At 53.6% G+C, this 19,136-nt stretch overlaps 1 protein-coding gene across 1 annotated transcript; it reads right to left on the bottom strand.

Moving 5' to 3' along the window:
* Positions 1-4,498: 4,498 nt before the first annotated feature.
* Positions 4,499-19,075, bottom strand: LPCAT4 (lysophosphatidylcholine acyltransferase 4). The gene is made up of 14 exons (XM_038369822.2): positions 18,986-19,075; positions 12,609-12,751; positions 12,263-12,483; positions 9,750-9,862; positions 9,593-9,653; positions 8,529-8,587; positions 8,412-8,446; positions 7,946-8,000; positions 7,752-7,834; positions 6,955-7,080; positions 6,630-6,753; positions 5,902-6,000; positions 5,309-5,465; positions 4,499-4,889 (listed from the first exon to the last, which is right to left on the bottom strand). The coding sequence occupies exons 1-14, from the start codon at positions 19,073-19,075 to the stop codon at positions 4,750-4,752; spliced, it is 1,506 nt and encodes a 501-aa protein (XP_038225750.1). The 3' UTR covers positions 4,499-4,749.
* Positions 19,076-19,136: the final 61 nt, after the last annotated feature.

Raw genomic sequence — 19,136 nt, 5'->3', positions numbered from 1 at the left:
ACACACCCAGGTTTGTTTGTTTTTTTTGCACAAGCCTTTCACTTTGGCATGGTTTTTGCACACCCAGCACCTTTGGCTTTTGCACGTAACTAGAATGTTTGCACCTGCAGAGCACCTGTGCAGGTTTTTGCATGTACCTAGCAACTTGGCCTGGGTTTTCTGGTGCGTACCCGGCACTCTTGCATAATTTTTGCACATGCCTAGAACCTCCCCTCTTTTTTGCACATGCCCAGCACTTGTGCATGTTAATTTGCATGCACTAGAATCTTTGCATGGTTTTGCACATACCTAGAACCTTTGCGCCTCTTACAGTACCTAGAACGTTTGCACTTTTCATATCTACCTAGCTTTGTAGGTTTTGCATGTACCCAGCGCGTTTGCCCAGTTTTTGCACATACCTAGAACCTTTGCACATTTTTGCACATGCATAGAACCTTTGCACATTTTTTGCACATACCTAGCACTTTTGCATGGGTTTTGGGTTTTTTTTTGCATACGCCTAGAATCTTTGAATGGTTTTTTTTTGTTCACATCCAACACTTTTGCAGTTTTTGCACATACTTAAAACATTTGCACACATCCAGCACTTTCGCACAGGATATTTTTGCACAGACCGAAAACCTTTGTACATTTTTTCCCTACTAGCCTGGTGCCATTGCATGTTCCTTTTCGCTGGGTGGAGGTCACGGGGGATGTTATATCCCTCCACCAAGGTGCGCTGGGTGCTGAGTGGAGGATCCGGGTGCTGGGTGGGCGGTCCACGGTGGCACTGGGTGGGGGCGTCCCTGGAGATACAGGGTGCTTGGTCACTGGGTGGGGTTCCTGAGGACACAGTGCACTGGGTGGACATCCCCATAGTCCCTGTCCGGCGCTCTTCCTTTCCCTGGCAGTGTACATCCCCAAGAAGGCGGCATCCAAGGGGCGCCAGCCCCGGCGTCGTCAGCGCCGCCTGCCCAGCCCGCTGGCACCAGGGGAGCCGCGTGAGATCCCGCCTGAGGCTGTGCAGCAGTACACTGAGATCATGGAGGGGCTGCGGCCCAGCTGGGAGGAGGAGGCCGGTGGGCGCGGCGAGCCCCAGAGCCAGGCGCAGGGGACGCTCCCAGACCCTGCGCTACTGCAGTACGTCGAGCAGCTCTGTGAGGACGAGAGCTTTGTCTGCAAGGTGAGTGTCTCCCCTAGGGGGCGCCACATCCCACCCGCAGGGCCCTCAGCTCCCAGCATTCAGGGGGCACAGAGTGGGACGGGGATGGGACCCAGGTGTCCGGGATGGCACAGCAGAGCCACATAGCTCCCAGCCCATGGGTAGAGAGCAGGATAGGGATGGGACCCAGGCGTTCAGGATGGTAGTGCCAAGTGCTCACCCTCAAGGTTCCCCATATTCCCCAGCCCACACGGGGAAAGATCAGGACAGGAGATGGGACCCACGTGTCCAGATCAGCGGTGTAAGGTGCTCATCCCAAGGGGGACCCATAGCTCCCACCCCGCAGGAGACGAGACTAGGACAGGAGATAGGACCCAGGCATCCTGGTTGGCAGCACCGCACCAGGGCTTCGCTCTCACCCCACTTCCCCTGCCCCTTGGCTCGGCAGGTAGAAGCCGTGATCCACCCTCAATTCCTGGCTCAGCTGCTCTCTCCAGAGAAGAGACGCAACCCTCTGGATCTCAGTGAGGAGCTAGAGCAAGAGCTGGGACTCACCCCAAGCCAGGTACCACACCATACGGCCACTGAGGGGGAGCCAGACCCAAGGGAGAGCAGTTGTCTCCCTGCCCCCTTTACACAGAATACCCTGCCCCCCACCGGTGACCGCCCTTCCTCTCTCCCCACAGTTGGTTGAGAAACGTCTCCTAGCCCTTTCGGAGGGTGAGCTCAGCCCCCCGGCATGCCCTGCCCCGCATTCAGACTCCACCCCCTCCCAGTCCGAAGAGGAGGATGAAGGCAGCAGCCAAAAGGGACCAGCCAGCCGTCGGCAGGCCATAAGCGGAGCCTCACCCCCCAGGGGCAGCGGGGCCAAGGGCGGGGCTCTGGGGGCAGAGCCAGCAGAGATGCCTAACCCCGCACCTGTATGGACATCCCAGCCATGCCCATGGCAGCTAGGAGATGCGGCACCAGAGGACGCGGCAGCTCCAAGATGTCTGTCCCCTCACAAATGTGGCGGTGAAGGGAGACTATTAGTCTCACTGAGAAGTCGAATTGAGAGGGTGTCCCAGCAGCCTCAGGGGCAGGGCCAGGATGGAAGCCGAATGGAAGGGTCAGCAGTCCCCCTGGGCACAATACAACCTGGCAGCCAGGCCTGGGGCATGTGGTCACAAGGGGACAATTTGGTAGGATCGGCAAACCTTGCATCAACTCCCAACGGGTACAGAAAACAAGATGGTGGCCAAGAAGGGAAGGTCAAAAGTCAATCTGAAGGCAATGCTGATGGGGAAGAACTAAGAGATGCGCCAATGGGAACAACGTGTGATTGTCAAGGAGACAACCTGGTGGAAGCAGAAGCTCTAGAGTCAGCTCTCACTGGACATGGGCAACAAGATTGCTGCCAAGGAGTGATGGTCAAAGGCCAACCCCAGGCTGGATGGGAACCATTGGGAGACATCCCAAGTGCCACAGGCCAAGCCAATACCATGAAGTCACACAGAGACAACCTGGTGAAACAAAGAGCTCTAGAGTCAACTCTCAATGGACATGGAAAACAAGATGGTGGCCTAGAAGGGAAGGTCAGAGGTCAAAACAAGAAGGAGGCTGATTGGAGTGAAGCCACCCTGAGAGAGCGTGACCTCCAGCCTGGGAGCATGAAGTTGAGTGGGAACAACCTGAAAGGAGAAGGAAGCCCAGCATCAACTCCCACTAGGTCTGGAGAACAAGATGGCACTCAAGCAGGTCAACCAACCAAAGTGGAGTCCAGGGTGGGTGGTGGCCACCCTACAGTGTTACTACTCAGCAGGGCCAATGAGCAGCCCTTAGGCCTCTTTGCTCACCCTCTGGGTGCTGATGGGCGAGGGGAGGGTGAATTGCCACCAGTGTCCAACGTTCACAGCCAGCATCCTGACCCATCTCCCCTTGGTCTGAGTGGCCTGAAGGGACCTACTGAGGCCCGGGCGGCTTCAGAGACTGAGTCCAGTCGCCGAGCAAAGCCAGAATGGAGATTTGCAATAGAGATGGGGTCAAGACAACCTCACCTCCAAGATGGTGGCAACAGTGAAGGCACTGGAGTCAGAACCATGGCCGGACCTGGAGATCCAGGGCAATGTGAGGCAGGAGCTACCAGGAGCTGTGGCAATGGGACCAGTTCAAGGGATGATGGAAAGGAGGCGGGAGAGGCCAGTTCAGGCATGGGTGATGGCCCTTCCAAGATGGCCACCATTGCCAGCTCAGAATTTCCTCCAGGCGGCGTGGAGGATGCTGGGAAACATGATGATGATGATGATGATGAAGAGCTGTCCATTTTTTCCTCTCTGCTGGCATCGAAACTCCATCTCTCCAGTCCCGAGGGACCTGTTGGCTCTGCCCCTGCCCCGAGGGACCGAGTGGGGTCCCATGGCAGAGCCCTCTCCCCGACTTGGGAGCCAGTGAGATGGGATCCCATGAGGAGACGCTCCACACGGCTGTGCCCAGGTGGGGTGCTCGACGGGTCACATGTCATGGACACGGGCGTTCGGCGCAGCCATAAGAGGAGGAGCGACAATATGGCCGCCAGAAGGAGTAAGCGCCTGCGCAGCCAATGAGAGAGGGCGGCCATGATGAGGATTGACTGCAATTGGCCGAAAGGCTCCAGCTAGGGATATTTGTGGATGCCTTAAATTCCTTCTTCAGACAATTGCTGGGCCCTCTCTCCCCCAAGCCCCACCCCTTTGAATGTTGAGGATGAAACAAAGAGCACTTTGGCAGATCCCGTCCCTTGGAACGTTGAGGATGAAATGGAGAGTCCTCACTGGCTAGAAAACCGCCCCATCCCTTGGCATGCCGAGGAGCCGACTCCTCCCAACTCTCAAAGTCCCGCCTCCTGGAACGTAGAAGGTGAAGCAGAGGACAATGATTTGCTTCCTGTTGAATGGACGGCACCATTAGGAAACACGGTGCCGGGGGCAGAGCAACCTTGTCATTTACTGAGTCGATTAAAGGGATTTGGATCAATGTTTTGGCCCAATCATGGTGTCATGAATCTGGCTCCATCTCTGGCAACCCTGAGACTGGGGTCCTGCTGAGGGGGCTACCCAGGGCTATGTCCCTTTCCCGCCCCCCCTGAGTCAGCCAGCCCCCTGCCTTGGGGCTGGATCGGGGTAATTACCTTAGATTTGGAAATTCTTCGGTATTGTTCCAAGGGGCCCCCTTGAGACCGCCATTGAAGTTTCATGATGTGGCATAAAGGTGACTTTGAAACCACTGTATTAAATGTGAAGGCCCAGCCACAAGGCCCTCCAACACCTTCTTTTCCAAGGAATGCCGCTCAAAACTGCCTTTGCTTTAAAAGTTAGTGTGTGTATATATATAATATTTTCATAGAGATATAGATATTTGATATATAAAATAGCGTTTGTTTGCATTTTACAAAACAGAAGAAGAAACCCAGCCCACCCGCTTCACTCCAAAAAATAAAATAAATTCAAAAATAATTAAAATAAAATAACCTCCCCTCCCCCCAAAATTGGCTTTTTCCTCCCCATTTCCTGAAGCCCTGAGTTGCTGGGTGTGTCCGGGTAGCGAGTGTGCTGGGGAAGGGGTGTCACTGTCTGGTGGGGGTGGGGCGTGGTTCAGTCTGCCTTGCTCTTGGCAGAGGAGAGGCCGTTGGCATGGGGGGCGTGGGCCTGGCGGGCGGGTACCGGGAGGCACAGATAGGTGCTGAACAGCAGAGCATAGTCGGGGTGACACAGGGCGAAATCCTGGAACTGACCTGGCAGGGTGAGAACGAAGGAGAGGGAGAAATAGCCACTGGGCTGGCTCAGCCACCCATCTGTCCATCCGTCTGCCCCCTTCCCCGTCCATCAGTCTCTTCATCCACCTTTCTGTCTGTCTGCCCTCTCTTCCATCCGTCTTTCTGACCGTCCATCCATCTGTCTGCCCTCTCGTCTGTTTCTCCGTCCATCTATCTGCCCTCTTGTCTGTCTGTCCGTCTTTCTGCCCTATCCTCTTGTCTGTTTGTCTGTCTGCCTTGCATGTTTAGCCTCCCTCTCTTTCTCTCTCTTCTTCCCCCCATGTCAGTCAGACCCATCTGTCTGTCTGTCTGTCTTCTGGGTCCCCCCAGCTGTCTGTCTGCTGGTCCACTCCCATCTGTCTGTCTGCCAGGCCCCCCATCTGTCCGGGAGTGCTCACCGATGCTCAGCCCGTGGTGGGGCTCAGCCCCGCCCAGTGCAGCATAGAGCTTGGCTCCATCGGCCCAGGGCGTCCCCAGCAGCAGGCGCAGGATGGCACAGAAACCCTCCCGGGGAAGGCATGGGGCCCCCTGCCCGGCCCCCACTTCGCAGAACAGCTGTGGGGAGAGGGAGAGATGGTGTGAGCGGGAGAAAGACCCCACACAATCCCCATGTCGCCAGTCCCCCAATACTCCCCTCACAGCTCCCATATCCCCCTGCCCATGGCCCCCAAGATATACCCCACCCAGAGCCCCTATATCCCCCCGCAGCCCCTTTATCCTCTCCACATCCCCCAGATACCCTCACCCACAACCCCCATATCTCTCTGCAGCCCCTAGATCCTCCCGCACTCCCAGATACCCTCCATATCCCCCACACATACTCCCCCATTGCACATCCTCCAACCCCAGCCTCCTCCCCCCACCCTCTATATCCCCACACATACCCTCCCAGACCCCTCCTCCACATACTCCCAACCCAGCCCCCCATATACCCATCCCTGCCCTATTCCTGCCAGAGCCCCTCCCCCACCCCCCACTCCCTGCCCCCCACCTCGAAGGCAAGGCGCGTAAGCTCCTTGGGGCTGCGTCCCCCTTCCAGCGCCTGCAGGGCCAGCCGCACCGCCCGGGCGTCCACGGCGCCCCCCGGGTCCTGGTGGACGGACACATGGATGGGGATTACCTCTGGACACAGAGCCCCCCACAAGCCCTTCCCCTGCCCAGGGGTGCACTCCTGTGCACCCTGGGGCAATCCCCTTCCCCACGCCTCCCCCACCCCTGGGGCAATTCCCCTCCCCGACCCCTGGGGTAATCCCCCTTCCCGACCCCAGGGGTAATTTCCCACCCCCTGGGGCAATTCTCCACCTCTGTGGCAATCCCCCTTCCCTCTCCCATCCTGGGGCAATCCCCTTTCTCCCCTACCACCCCTAGGACAATTCCCCACCCCTCCGGCAATTTCCCTCCTCTCCCCCAACCCCAGGGTCAGTTCTCCTCCCTGACCCCTGGGGCAATTCTCCAACGCCTGGGGCAATTCACCTCTCCTCCCCCAACCCTGGGGCAGTTCCCCACACCTTGGGGCAATTCCCCTCCCACAACCCTGGGGTAATTCCACTCCCCCAACCGCCTCCTGGGCAATCCCAGTCCCTCACCTCTGGAGCAATTCCCCTCCCCTCTCCACCCAGGGGCAAGTCCCCCCAGCCCCTGGGCAATCCCCTTCCATTCCCTGCTCCTGGGGTGCTCTCCTCCTCAGCCCTCTCCTGCTCCCTTCCTGCCCCCCGGTACCTGCTGGAAGTAGGCACAGAGCCCCTCAGGCGCCTCAGGGTAGGGCAGCCCCAGCCAGCGGGCGAGTTCCTGGCACCCCAGAGTCCCTGCTCCACCGTCAGGCAGGGGGCCCCCCGTGACCCACCTGCAGGAGGATCCCGATGTGGGGGGGAAGAGGGGTCAGAGACACGGGGCAGCACAGCCCCACCCCCAACACAGCACTGTCCCTCTGTCTGTCCCTCCCGTACTGCCCATCCATCCTCCCCCGCCCCTATTGCCACCCCTCCCCTCCCCTCCCAACCTCCCCCCACCTCCTCCTCCCTCCCTCTGTCTCCCAGCCCCTCACCTGGCCCTCCGCAGTGCCCTGTCCAGCTCCCAGAGCCGGGGCTCCAGGGCCACCCGCAGGTGCCCGACCGCCCGCACCGGCAGGGTCCCCACCAACTCGCACTCAGTGGCCGGGATGCCCAGCGCCCTGCAGGGAGACAAGGGCAGGGAGTGGTCAGATCAAGGGAGCCCCCCATTGTGTCCCCCCGAGTGCACCTAACCCCACTGTACCCGCTACAGTGCCCCGACCCCCATACCCCAAAAAACCCATGTACTTCCCTCCAACCCCTCATACATACCCCTCGCATACCCCTCAGAGCACTGCCGCCCCATAACCTCCCCAAAAACTTTCCATGTGGCCATGCTGACCCCATAACCCCCTGCCAACCCCTCCAAGGACCCCCATGCCAACTCATCTGCGAACCCCTAAATGGCCCAACCCCCATATCCCCGTCTGCGTACCCTGATAACCCACCATTCCCCCTGCTGCAGCCATGCCAATCCCCTGAGGCCCCAAATACCAACCTCCCTCCCACACCAGCCCCCTCTGTGCTCCCCTCACCTGCCTCCAGGGATCCTGTGACAACTGCTGCCCATGGCCCCCTCACACCAACTTCTTGGTACCAAGTGCTCCTCCCATGTACCCCTCACCCCACATGCCCCAGACACCGCAGGCCCACCCCCCGGTGTCTCATGCCAACCTCCCCACCACTGCCTTACCCCAATATCCCTTGCCAAACCCCCATGGGTGCCCCCCATCCTACCCCCTGCAGCGACCCCCAAGGGGAGCCCAGTCAGCCCCCCAAAAGGGCCGCTCACCGGGCCATGGTTCTCTGCACATTGCTGGCATAAAGGGTGGGATTGATGCTCTCCTCAGCGCTGGGCTGATAGACGGGGAGGAACTGCAAGAGACGAGGGGGTTAGGGGACAGCAGGGAGTGTGTGGGGAGCTCAGCTGTGGGGCATCAGCCCTACTGCCTTGGAACAGCACTCGGGGGTGCTGTGCAATCTCACCTCCACTTCCACGGTGGTGCAGAGTTGTGATGCCGTCAACCAGATGACTTTGAGCCTGGTGAGGGTGAGAGAGACATGACACCCCAAGTTAGTAGTCCAAGAGTACAGCAGGGGGCAGCAGACAGACAGACACACAGCAGGGCTCATCTCCTCCAGCAGGGGGCAGCGGACAGAGAGCAGCACTCATCCTCTCCACCAGGGGGCAGCAGACAGACAGACACACAGCAGGGCTCATGCCCTCCAGCAGGGGGCAGCGGACAGAGAGCAGCACTCATCCTCTCCACCAGGGGGCAGCAGACAGACAGACACACAGCAGGGCTCATGCCCTCCAGCAGGGGGCAGCGGACAGAGAGCAGCACTCATCCTCTCCACCAGGGGGCAGCAGACAGACAGACACATAGCAGGGCTCATTCCCTCCAGCAAGGGGCAAGAGAAAGATAGACCCCCTTCCCCATGCATAACTCACACTCCGGGGCCTTGCCACGCCCAGGTTGTCGAGTCCTGCCAAGAGAAGAACAGAGGCATTGGCTGTGCAGCCCGACCACACCATCCACCCAGCCCATTATCCCTGTCAAACACTCACTAGGCTGTTGGGGTACCGGACAAGGATGGGCTGGATAGGAACCCCGGCAATGAAGGCACCTGGGAGAGAGAGACAACCTGTTTACACCAAGGCTTTCACTCTGGATTTACACAGAGGTGCAGAGAGAGGTGTAGGGTGTTACAGAGTTACCTGCATACACGCAAGGAGTTATGTCAGGCACACAGAGAGGTTAACAGCTTTTCCACTGAGAATCACCCTGTGGGTTATTGTCATTTGCTCTCGGTTTACACTTGGGTAACTCTAAATTTCCACAGTGTTTACTCAGATGGTTACTCCAGATTTACACTGATTCTAGCTTTACAGTGGATTTTTGCAGCGTTTACTTGGAGGGTTACTCCAGATTGACACTGAGGTTACTCTCTGCTTCTTCTAGGTTCACACATTGGGGGTTAGCCAGCATTTACAGTAAGGCTGTTCTACATTTACATTGAGGTTCATATTTCAGTTTACTTATATTGGTTCTCTAGAATTGCCCTGAGACTGGCCACATTTACACTGATGATTGTTCTGAGTTTACTCTGTGCTTCAAACAGAGCAGCTACTCTCAATCCACACAGTGAGTTATTCCAGGTTTACACCAGGTTTACTCTATGTTTCAAACAGAGCAGCTGCTCTCAATACACACAGCATCTTACTCCAGATTTACTCTGTGCTTCAAACAGAGCTGCTGCTCTCAATACACACAGCGTGTTACTCCAGGTTTACTCCAGGTTTAAGTCTGTGCTTCAAATTGCATCGCTACTCTCAATCCATGCTGCAGATTACTCCAGGTTTACCCTTACCATATACAGGGGATTACACCGTGTTCCACAACGTTTCCTCCCACCACACCCAGTGCACCTGCACTGCTCACACTGGAGTTTCCTGCAGCTCTACCTGCCCATCTCACCCCCCAAGTCCCAACCCCGCAGGGAGGAGTCTCTGGGCTCGAGAGTCATTACACCCAGGCCCTGCTTGGCCAGCGGGAAGGAGGTCCCAGGGTGGGTGTCGCCCTACTCCCCCACACCCTTGTGTGAGCCAGGCTGTGCTGCCATGCCTCATACCTGGCTTAAACTTCAGTAAGGCTTTCTTGTTAGAGCAGGTCCCCTCGGGGAAGAAGAGCACCTGGGGGAGAGCAAAGGGGAGAGTGTCAGATACCCAGTGGGGAGGAGGGGGGTAACCCAGGGGAAGGGATGGGAATTGCGGGGAGGGGGGTCTCACCTGTGGCCATTTTCCCTGGGATGTGGCCCGTCTCTTCACCTCTTCTACCACCTTCTTGCGAGAGGCTGGGTCATGGCGGGACACCAAGATGGCTTGGTTGAACCGAAGCAAGGCTGAGGGTGGCAGAGAAATGGGTGAGGGGGCAGGCCATGGAGCAGGGAACAGACCCACCACCACCTGCTGCCACCCAACCCTATAAAGCCACCACAGGTCCTCACCCTGGGGCCGTCTCTTCCCCCTCCCCTCACTCCCCATCCCCTTTCCTCTGCTCTGCTGCCATCCATGAGCCCCTCTTTTCCCCACTCCCCATCTCCTCCTTTTACAACCCCTCCCCCTCCTGCCCCAAACCCATGGTGCTGTCCCCATTAGGGGAGAGACCAACCAAATGGGGAGGATGAGATATCGCTGGACCCAGCTCTGTACCCCACTGTTACCTATCAGCTCTGTGTTCTTGGGGAACCAGGGTGCAGTACCCAGCCTGTCTGACCCCCTGCCAGCTTCTGCTTGAACCAAAATCGATCAGAAGAAAGACTTACAAAAAGCAATGAAAAGGCAGTGGGAGACACATCTAAACCCCTGGAATAAGGGTAACAGGATTAAGTAAACTCCCCTAGCTTCATTTGCATTGAAGATGGGACAGGGAGGCATCTCCATTAGCATACAGAATGGAGAATAGAGATTCCAAGGCAAGAACCGCATGGAACTCTGGGACCAGAAAACCAGGGAAGCGCACTGCATGATGGGGGATCTCTGCTCCAGATGGTAATGAACCCATACCTGTACACACCCAGCTAGGTAGTTTTCAGACCAATTCTAGTAATAAATCCTTTATTGGTATCCAAAATAGTGAAGTTCCCTAATTGCATTGTGAGTTCCCTCCAAGGCACACCGTCCAAAGCCAGGAATGATCAGCTCCCATTATCTAGCCTGAACGAAACAACTTTGGTATACTCCCTTGCGCCATCAGTTTACACATAAATCTAGTGTCTCCCTTGAACCATTGTTGTTTCTCTACAAAACCCCCTACCCATGCTCAAGTAAGTGTTCTGATGCCTGGATCCAAACTCTGTAGCAGTTCCACTGGGACTTCATCTTTTCCTGACTGATCGTGCTGGGGGCTCTGCCTGTCTCCAGCACTCTGAACCCTCAGCTACCACCAACACCTGGGACCCTCGATCGATTCAAGCTTCATGGAGTGGTGAGAACCCAGCTCTCTCTCTCTCTCACTAGGTATAGCCTTCTGACCCTGCCTTTTGTGACCAGTTACAGTTTTCTAAACATGACTTTTAGAATCAAAATTAAGTTAGATTTAATATTATAACTGTTTTGTTTGTTTGGCTCCCCTATGTTTATTACATAGCAATAAATAACTTCAGTAGTTAAACTGGTTGCCTCTCTCTCTCTCTCTCTCTCTCCCCCTCTCGTGAGTGTTTTTTGGTTTCCTCATTCGCTCTGCAGCAACGCTCCTCATTCCTAAGCTAAAAGATCCCTGCAGCGCCCAAAAAGCCTGCGGGGTTTGCTCATCAAGTGGTTACGACCAGAACAATTGTAATGTGAAAGCGGGGACAGAGACGTGCTGAACCTGGGACGTATGAGGGTGGCAGCTTGAAAGTGCTGTTTGACCCAGTCTGCTGAGTCCAGCGGCATATGAGGGTGGCAGATTGAAAGTCCTGCTCGACCCAGCCTGCTCAGGTGTGCTCTATTCCGGTGCGGTGCCCATGGCATATGAGGGTGACAGCTTGGAGGTGCTGTTCAACCCAGCCTGCTGAGTCCAGGGACATATAAGGGGTCAGCTCGGGAGTGCTGATTAACCTGGTCCTCACAGAAATGCTCTGTTAATGTGTTTGTGTGTGTTCATCTGATTCTGGGGCTGGAAGAACCCAGCCCTGGGGAACCTAGGTCCCACAGGATGGCTCCATTGGGAGGGGACTTGCAGCAGGGAGAAGTAGAGCTCTGTATGAGAACACAAGTGACACAAGCAATACATTGATAGTAGAGACCCCCCTCCCCCCCAACAGAAGAGTAACCCTAATAAATGAGCATACCCCAAACTAACAGGCAAAGCCTGTAACACTCACTTCCTGCCCCACCCCCCTGTAGCTGGAGCCCCATGGACCCTGCACCCCATTCCCCCCCAGGACTGGGATGCTCCTTCTGGAAGGGTCCCATGGGGGGAACCATCCAATGGGGAGACCATCCAATGAAAGGGCCCATATCCCCAACCCACTCTAGCATGGGCCCTTCCATCCGATGACCCCAAGGTCCCTCAATGGCATCATCCAACGGGCAGACCATGCAGTGGAAGGGCCCACCTCCCCACCATGCTCCATGTGGACCGTGCAAAGGAAGGGCCCATCTCCTCTCCCCTCCCCACCCCAGGGTTCTCTTCCATCCAGTGACCCCAACAGGCATCATCCAATGGACCCTTCCATCCGATGCTCCTAACGTCGCCCATTGGCATCATCCAATGGGCAGATCATGCAATGGAATGGCCCATCTTCGCAGCCCCTCACCTCCAATGACAGGCACATGGAGGTTCTCTGTGCGGGAGACCACCATGGGAATGTCACATGGGAGCAGGATGATGGGGTCGAAGAAGGTGGAGTGGGGGGCGGCCACCAGGATCGGGGCCTCCAAGCGTGATGCCCGCTGCCCCCGCACCCGGATCTTCATGAAGCCGAGGAGGAAGAACATCAGGCGGCTCAGGAGGTAGACGGAGCTGTAGGAGACAGAGCTGAAACGGGAGAGATGGAAATGGTGGATGTGGGGGAAGCACACGGCTGGGCTAGCAGGGGGCTGCGGGTCAGGATTGAGGGGCACCAGCAGTGTGTGTGTGGGGGGGGCCGGGTGGTCTCTTACCTCCTCCAATCCATGAGCGGCTCTTTCAGCTCTTCCTCGGACCGGTGCAGCACCTGGAGCAGCGCGAAGGGCCAGATGAGGAAGAGGACAATGAAGGCCAGGGCCACGCGGAGTGGGGCCAGCACCGTCCCCAGTAGGTAGAACTGCGAACCAACGGGAGAGACATCAACCCCCCAACACTGACTGCCCGGGCCCCTCTGGTCAGCGCAGGTGACAGGATCCCCTCAGGTCAGCATTGTAGGGCTTATCTCCGCCAGCAGGATGCAGCAGGGTCCCGCTCTCACACACCTACACACAGAGTTCACCCAGCCTGGCCTCATTGAAAGGAACCAAGCCCAAGGACTCCCCACAACACAACACACAGAGCACTGTCTCCTTAGAGTGTACTGTCCTGGGGCTCATGCCCACAGGGCAGAGAAGGGGAGCCCCAGGGAGGAGTTACAGGCCCAGGATGGCAGCCAAGGGCAGCTGTCAGCATGGGGCTGGACAGGGGTTGTGATCATGTGGCAGGGAGTTCCAAAGGCCTGAGTACATGTAACACAGTCACAGAGATTTTGAGCCATGCTATGTTAGCTTGGGTTATACATGCCTGTTGCTTTGTGTGTGTGCGTGCGTGCACTGTGTATGTCTTGTGTGTGTATTGTGTTATTTTCTGTTTGCGTGTGTAGGTATTTTGTACCCTGCAAATGTTTTGTGTGTCTTGTGAATGTTTCATGTTATTTTCTGTTTGTTAAGTTGTTGTGTGTACACATTGTGTGTGTGTGTGTATGTTTTGTGTGTCATGTTATTTTCTGTTTGTTTCATTTTTTTATGTACAGTGAATGTTTTTGGTTTATTGGGTTATTTTCGGTTTCTGTGTTTAGTTGTTTTGAGTACTGTGGATTTGTGTGTATTGTGTTATTTTCTGTTTGCATTTTTAGTTGTTTTGTGTACTATGGATGTTGTGGGTGCACTGTGGATGTTTTATGTTATTTTCTGTTTTCTTGTTTAGTTGTTATTGTCGTGTGTTTATTGTGTATGTTTTGTGTGTATTGTGCTATTTCCTGTTTGTGTGTTTAGCTGTTTTGTGTACTGTGGATGTTTGTGTGTTTGAATATTTTGTGTCATTTTCTGTTTGTTAGTACACAAACAGCTTATGTGTGTGTTGTGTACAGTGTGATTTACTATTTGTGTGTTTGTTCGGGGGGAGGGATAGCTCAGTGGTTTGAGCATTGGCTTGCTACACCCAGGGTTGTGAGTTCAATCCTTGAGGGGGCCATTTAGAGATTTGGGGCAAAAATTGGGGATTGGTCCTGCTTTGAGCAGGGGGTTGGACTAGATGATCTCCTGAGGTCCCTTCCAACCCTGATATTCTGTGATTCTGTACTTGTTTGCATGTGTGTTTTCCTCTACTGGGTTTATAGGGATGCTGTTGATTCCATCTGATCCGGGGCTATTTTGGGTTTCTTGTGGCTTTTTTGCACGGTTTGTGTTTTGTGGTACGTTTTCTGAAAACGATTTGACATTCGGGGCCAGATTCATCAATCTCCATCTGTCCGTTCGCATCATTATTAATACATATGCTAATTATACTAATCACACAGTCCCCTACGCAGCCAGATGCAACCCCAGTTAACGATTAATAAATAATAATACAAGAAGCTTACATCAGTACTTTGTAATTCAAGGCCTGTACTAATCATCATCATAAATATTATTAATGTAGAAATTCTCGGCTGTCACTGGATCAACCTCCAATTCACACAAAACTTTATTAGCATTAATAATAAAACAATAGATGTTGTCAATATAACCTACTCTGGGGTACTTGCTGTTATTTTTACGTTGCTATAACTTTTCATTTCCTATATTTTTATAGTCAGAACTGCCTCAAATTGCACACCTTAAATGATGGCACAGAGGAAACCAAGGCACCAAAGGATACATTTTTAAGGGCTCTGAAATCTCGTCCTTGTTCCAAACTTTATATACTTTGAATACATCTTTGCAGCACTTAGATTTCATAAACAATAATAATAGTCCATTTTTCATAGAGAAACATCATGATTTGATCTAGACAACCCTAGCAGTTGCTGAATTAAATGATTAACAATAATAATTACAATGGGAAGAATTAGGGATTTGGGCATTTCTTTGGGAAAAGTAATCTGGTTCGATTAGACCGAAAATGACCATTCTTTTTGTTGGGGGTCAAACGACCCATTTTGTTTATATTTTCACCATGGTTAAACACTTTTGGCTTTTTTCTAAAATAACAATAAAATAAAAACAAGAAACTAAAATGAAAGGACATTTCAAAGCGAGACCTAGAAAATCAAAACATTGTGTTTCAAAAACGTCAGCATGAACCAACTTGATTTTTATTTGTTCGGTTTGTTTGTTGCTGTAAGAAACAATTCGGTCAAATCGACATGAATCCACAAAATATTTCAGTGTTATTTTTCACTGAAAAAAGGTTCAGCTGAAAACCAAGCTCTAATAATAATTAATAAACTCAGCATCTTTTTGGCCAGTCCCATCTGACACAACATGAACTAATAATGTTAGTAATAAAGATAAATATTACGAATTCAGTTTCATCAGAATAGGAAATAACTAATGTTCTTTGACTCCAAATGGAAATATTTTTTTAAGGATAATTGTCCTTAATACACAAACTCCAGGATGTGACCGATTCGATCCCTGAAGATGCAAAACTAATTAGCACCGAGAATAATTAGTATGATTAACTTTAAGGTTGAGTCTACGCCCTTGATCTAAGCCAATACAAAATAAAATACAATTCATAATCAGGATATTGATTAGTTACACTCCAAGGTGTAGGCTGTTCAGTTTGTCTGTCTGCAAAACTAACAAATTAATATGCTAATACCTAATAATAATAATAATAATAATATTCAAAGTTAAACAGTTATTAATACTAGAGGGTTCTCAGAATAGGAGGCAGTCTATGCCAGCTAATGGCAAATGGAAATTATATTAATATTGAGGCCAATAATTATGATTAGAGACACTCCAGGATTTGCGGTATTCAAACTCAGCGGATGCAAAAATAAATGCTTAATTCTGCCCGCAGCTACGCACGAGCTCAACTTTACTAGCAGCCACAAAGGTGAGCCTGAGGCCAAGTGTTTGCAGTGGAAATAAACTCTAGAATAGTAATGATAAATCGTCGTATTCCAGAAAGTGGCCACCCCACGCCCGTCACAGGGTGAGGCATCCTAGCATACAGTTGGGAGATAGGTTAGGGAGAGGTTAATAACTCTGGGGCAATTTCATCCGGTCAACTCCTGCAGATACCACACAAATGAATAATACTCAGTAACGCCCCAACCCTCCCTCTCTGTCATTAATAGCAGCCCAGTGAGACACGGCAGGCCAGCTGAAATCCAATTGCAGTAATACGAATATTAAGGTTAATAATGACTAATGCAAAAACCCGAGTCATTGGATAAGAACCATTGACTCTGAGCTCTTTGGCGCAGAGATCACCCACAACCAGGGCTATTAGGCGCTACTGTAATGCACCTAATAAATAATTAACAGCACCTGGGTCCTGGGCCATGATTGGGATTCCTAGGTGCTACCGTAATACACCTAATAAACAATGTACAGCGCCTGATGCAATAGGGTCCTGGGCCATGACTGGGTCTGATAGTACTAACATAATACACCTAATAAATAATAATTCATGTCACCCCAAGAGATGCAAACCAAATGAATAATTATCAATCTTTAGTGTCAATGTCAGATGATTCAAAATTAAACAGCAATATGAATAGAGAAATAATGATTATTAACAGGGATTTTACACAGTGGGATCCTAGATGACCCCAAATGGAAATAATTGGAGTATTAAGGCTAATTCATCATTAATAGGGGATCTCTAGGATTTGACTTAGCCCCTGTGGGTACGAAATCAAGGATTAGCCTTCAATATTATCTGAGCAGAGTTTTGCTACCCATGTCCGCTAAAAATGGACTAACAGTATGAATATTAACCCTATTTATTAATAAGAGGAATTTCCCAGCTAATGGCAAGTGGAAATAATCTGTTTATTAGGTGTTAGAATAGGGAAACTCTATAATTTTTTAATAGTGGAAACTCTAGGATTTGACTTGATCCCAATGGCTGCAAATTAAAGGAATGATAGAATTAATGATTTTATTAATCTCTACGATTAATAGAGATTTTTGGCTGTCAGTTGCAGCTAGCACCCTGGGAATCCTGAAAAGATTGAAACGGTTTGCTTCAAAGCTGTTAAAATGAATAAATTTGATTTATTTATGTCTGAAATATTATTTCTGGAATAATATTAATATGTTGCTCATAATAATCTATGGTTATTGCTAATAGAGATTCTTTGGAATGGCAGATGGCTGCTCCCAGCAAATATAATACAGGCTCCCATAGCACCTAACCCCCTTAGGCCCCATAGCAACACTCCGAGACATAAATATTAAGGCAACTCATTAGGAATGCAGCATCCCTGGCATGTGCTCTTCTGCATCCCCCCCAAGGGGCCCCCCCTCAAGCTCTGACCTGTAATAACCCTGGAGCAGAGGGCCTGTTAGAGCAGAGCAAGCCCTCTCCCGCTGGGGAAGGCAGGGGGTACAGCAAGGGGGGCTGTGATGGGGGACAGAGAGGATATGGGGAGTTGGAAGGCGGAAATGGAAAATGGAGAAAGATTGATAAATGCAGGGGGTGTGAAAAGAAAAGGAGTACTTGTGGCACCTTAGAGATGAACAAATTTATTTGAACATAAGCTTTCCTCGGCTACAGCTCACTTCATCGGATGCATCCGGGGTGTAGAATGAGAGAGAGAGAGAGAGACGGGGCCAGGCGGATGGATGGTTTAATGTGAAATAACACAATAATAGTGATAGTAAAATAACAACCTAAACCAGACACAGCTGCTCAGCTGGTCCAAACCGGCCCCTGGACCCCGGTGCAGCATGGGCCCATTGACACCCCCCCCACACACACACACACCCCAAGGGGATCTGGCCCTCAGCGCACTGGCTGGAGACAGGAGGCCCCTAAGCCAAAGATGCCAAACCCTCCAGCAGAACTGACACCTGCAGATACTAAAGCCATGCAAGGGGCCATTGTACAGCCTGTGGCAACGTACTGCCAGCGCCGGGGCTGTGTGTGTTGGGGGGGGACCCGGGGCTGGGATCCCAGGGGGCTGCGGGTCGGGAGTGAGGGGCACCGGGCAGGGCTGGGGCGTTGCCTTGGGAAGAGTCTCTAGAGAAACAGGATGTAAATAAATCAGGGGAAAACGAAACAGAAAGGGAAATGGAAGCAGATGCCCGGCTCCTCACGCCCGGCAGCGGGACCGTCGCCCGCCCGTGCCCGAGCCCCCCAGATCTGGGGCGGTCCCGGCCCCCCTGTGCTGGGCCCGGCTCCCTCCAGCGCAGCCTGCGCTAAAAACCAGCCAGGGAGGCTGCAGCATCCGCACCCCCGAGCCGCAGTGGGGTGGGGAGGGGAAGTCCCCAGCGCATTGCAGGGGAGGGGGCTCTGCCCACCCGGTGCCCACGAGACACCGCCGCCCCCCCACCAGACTCTGGGAGCCCCCCAATACACCTCCATCCCCTCCCATCCCCCTACGGAGACTGGGAGCCCCCCAATACACCTCCATCCCCTCCCATCGCCCCAGACACTGGGAGCCCCCCAATTCACCTCCATCCCCTCCCATCCCCCTACGGAGACTGGGAGCCCCCCAATACACCTCCATCCCCTCCCATCGCCCCAGACACTGGGAGCCCCCCAATTCACCTCCATCCCCTCCCATCCCCCTACGGAGACTGGGAGCCCCCCAATACACCTCCATCCCTTCCCATCGCCCCAGACACTGGGAGGCCCCCAATACACCTCCATCCCCTCCCATCCCCCTACGGAGACTGGGAGCCCCCCAATACACCTCCATCCCCTCCCATCCCCCCACAGAGACTGGGAGCCCCCCAATTCACCTCCATCCCCTCCCATCCCCCTACGGAGACTGGGAGCCCCCCAATTCACCTCCATCCCCTCCCATCCCCCCACAGAGACTGGGAGCCCCCCAATTCACCTCCATCCCCTCCCATCCCCCCACGGAGACTGGGAGCCCCCCAATACACCTCCATCCCCTCCCATCCCCCCACGGAGACTGGGAGCCCCCCAATTCACCTCCATCCCCTCCCATCCCCCCACAGAGACTGGGAGCCCCCCAATTCACCTCCATCCCCTCCCATCCTCCCACGGAGACTGGGAGCCCCCCAATTCACCTCCATCCCCTCCCATCCCCCCACGGAGACTGGGAGCCGCCATCCCCAAACCCCGCCCCTAACACAGACATCTCCCAAACACCCCCCAGCCCCACCCCCCTGCCCCTCACCTTGGCTCTCTGCGCCCCCGTCAGCCGCAGCTCGTGGACGAAGGGGTTGGGGGCGCCCCCCCCGTCCCGGCCCCCGCTGCCCCCCTCCATCGCCGCCCCCACCCCGCCCCCTCCGGGCTGGGAGCTGTGGCTGCCGCCGGAGCCAGGGCCT

The sequence above is a fragment of the Dermochelys coriacea genome, chromosome 13 (genome assembly GCF_009764565.3).
Source record: "Dermochelys coriacea isolate rDerCor1 chromosome 13, rDerCor1.pri.v4, whole genome shotgun sequence".
Taxonomy (NCBI): domain Eukaryota; kingdom Metazoa; phylum Chordata; order Testudines; family Dermochelyidae; genus Dermochelys; species Dermochelys coriacea.
This window is presented reverse-complemented; position numbering and strand designations above follow the sequence as displayed.

Excerpts from the sequence above, each read along its gene's own strand:
- LPCAT4 (XM_038369822.2), bottom strand. The coding sequence starts at position 19,075 with ATGGAGGGGGGCAGCGGGGGCCGGGACGGGGGGGGCGCCCCCAACCCC. Across the intron at positions 9,863-12,262 it reads CCATGTGCCTGTCATTGGAG|CCTTGCTTCGGTTCAACCAA; the intron begins GTGAGGGGCTGC and ends TGCCACCCTCAG. Across the intron at positions 4,890-5,308 it reads CCACCACGGGCTGAGCATCG|GTCAGTTCCAGGATTTCGCC; the intron begins GTGAGCACTCCC and ends TCACCCTGCCAG.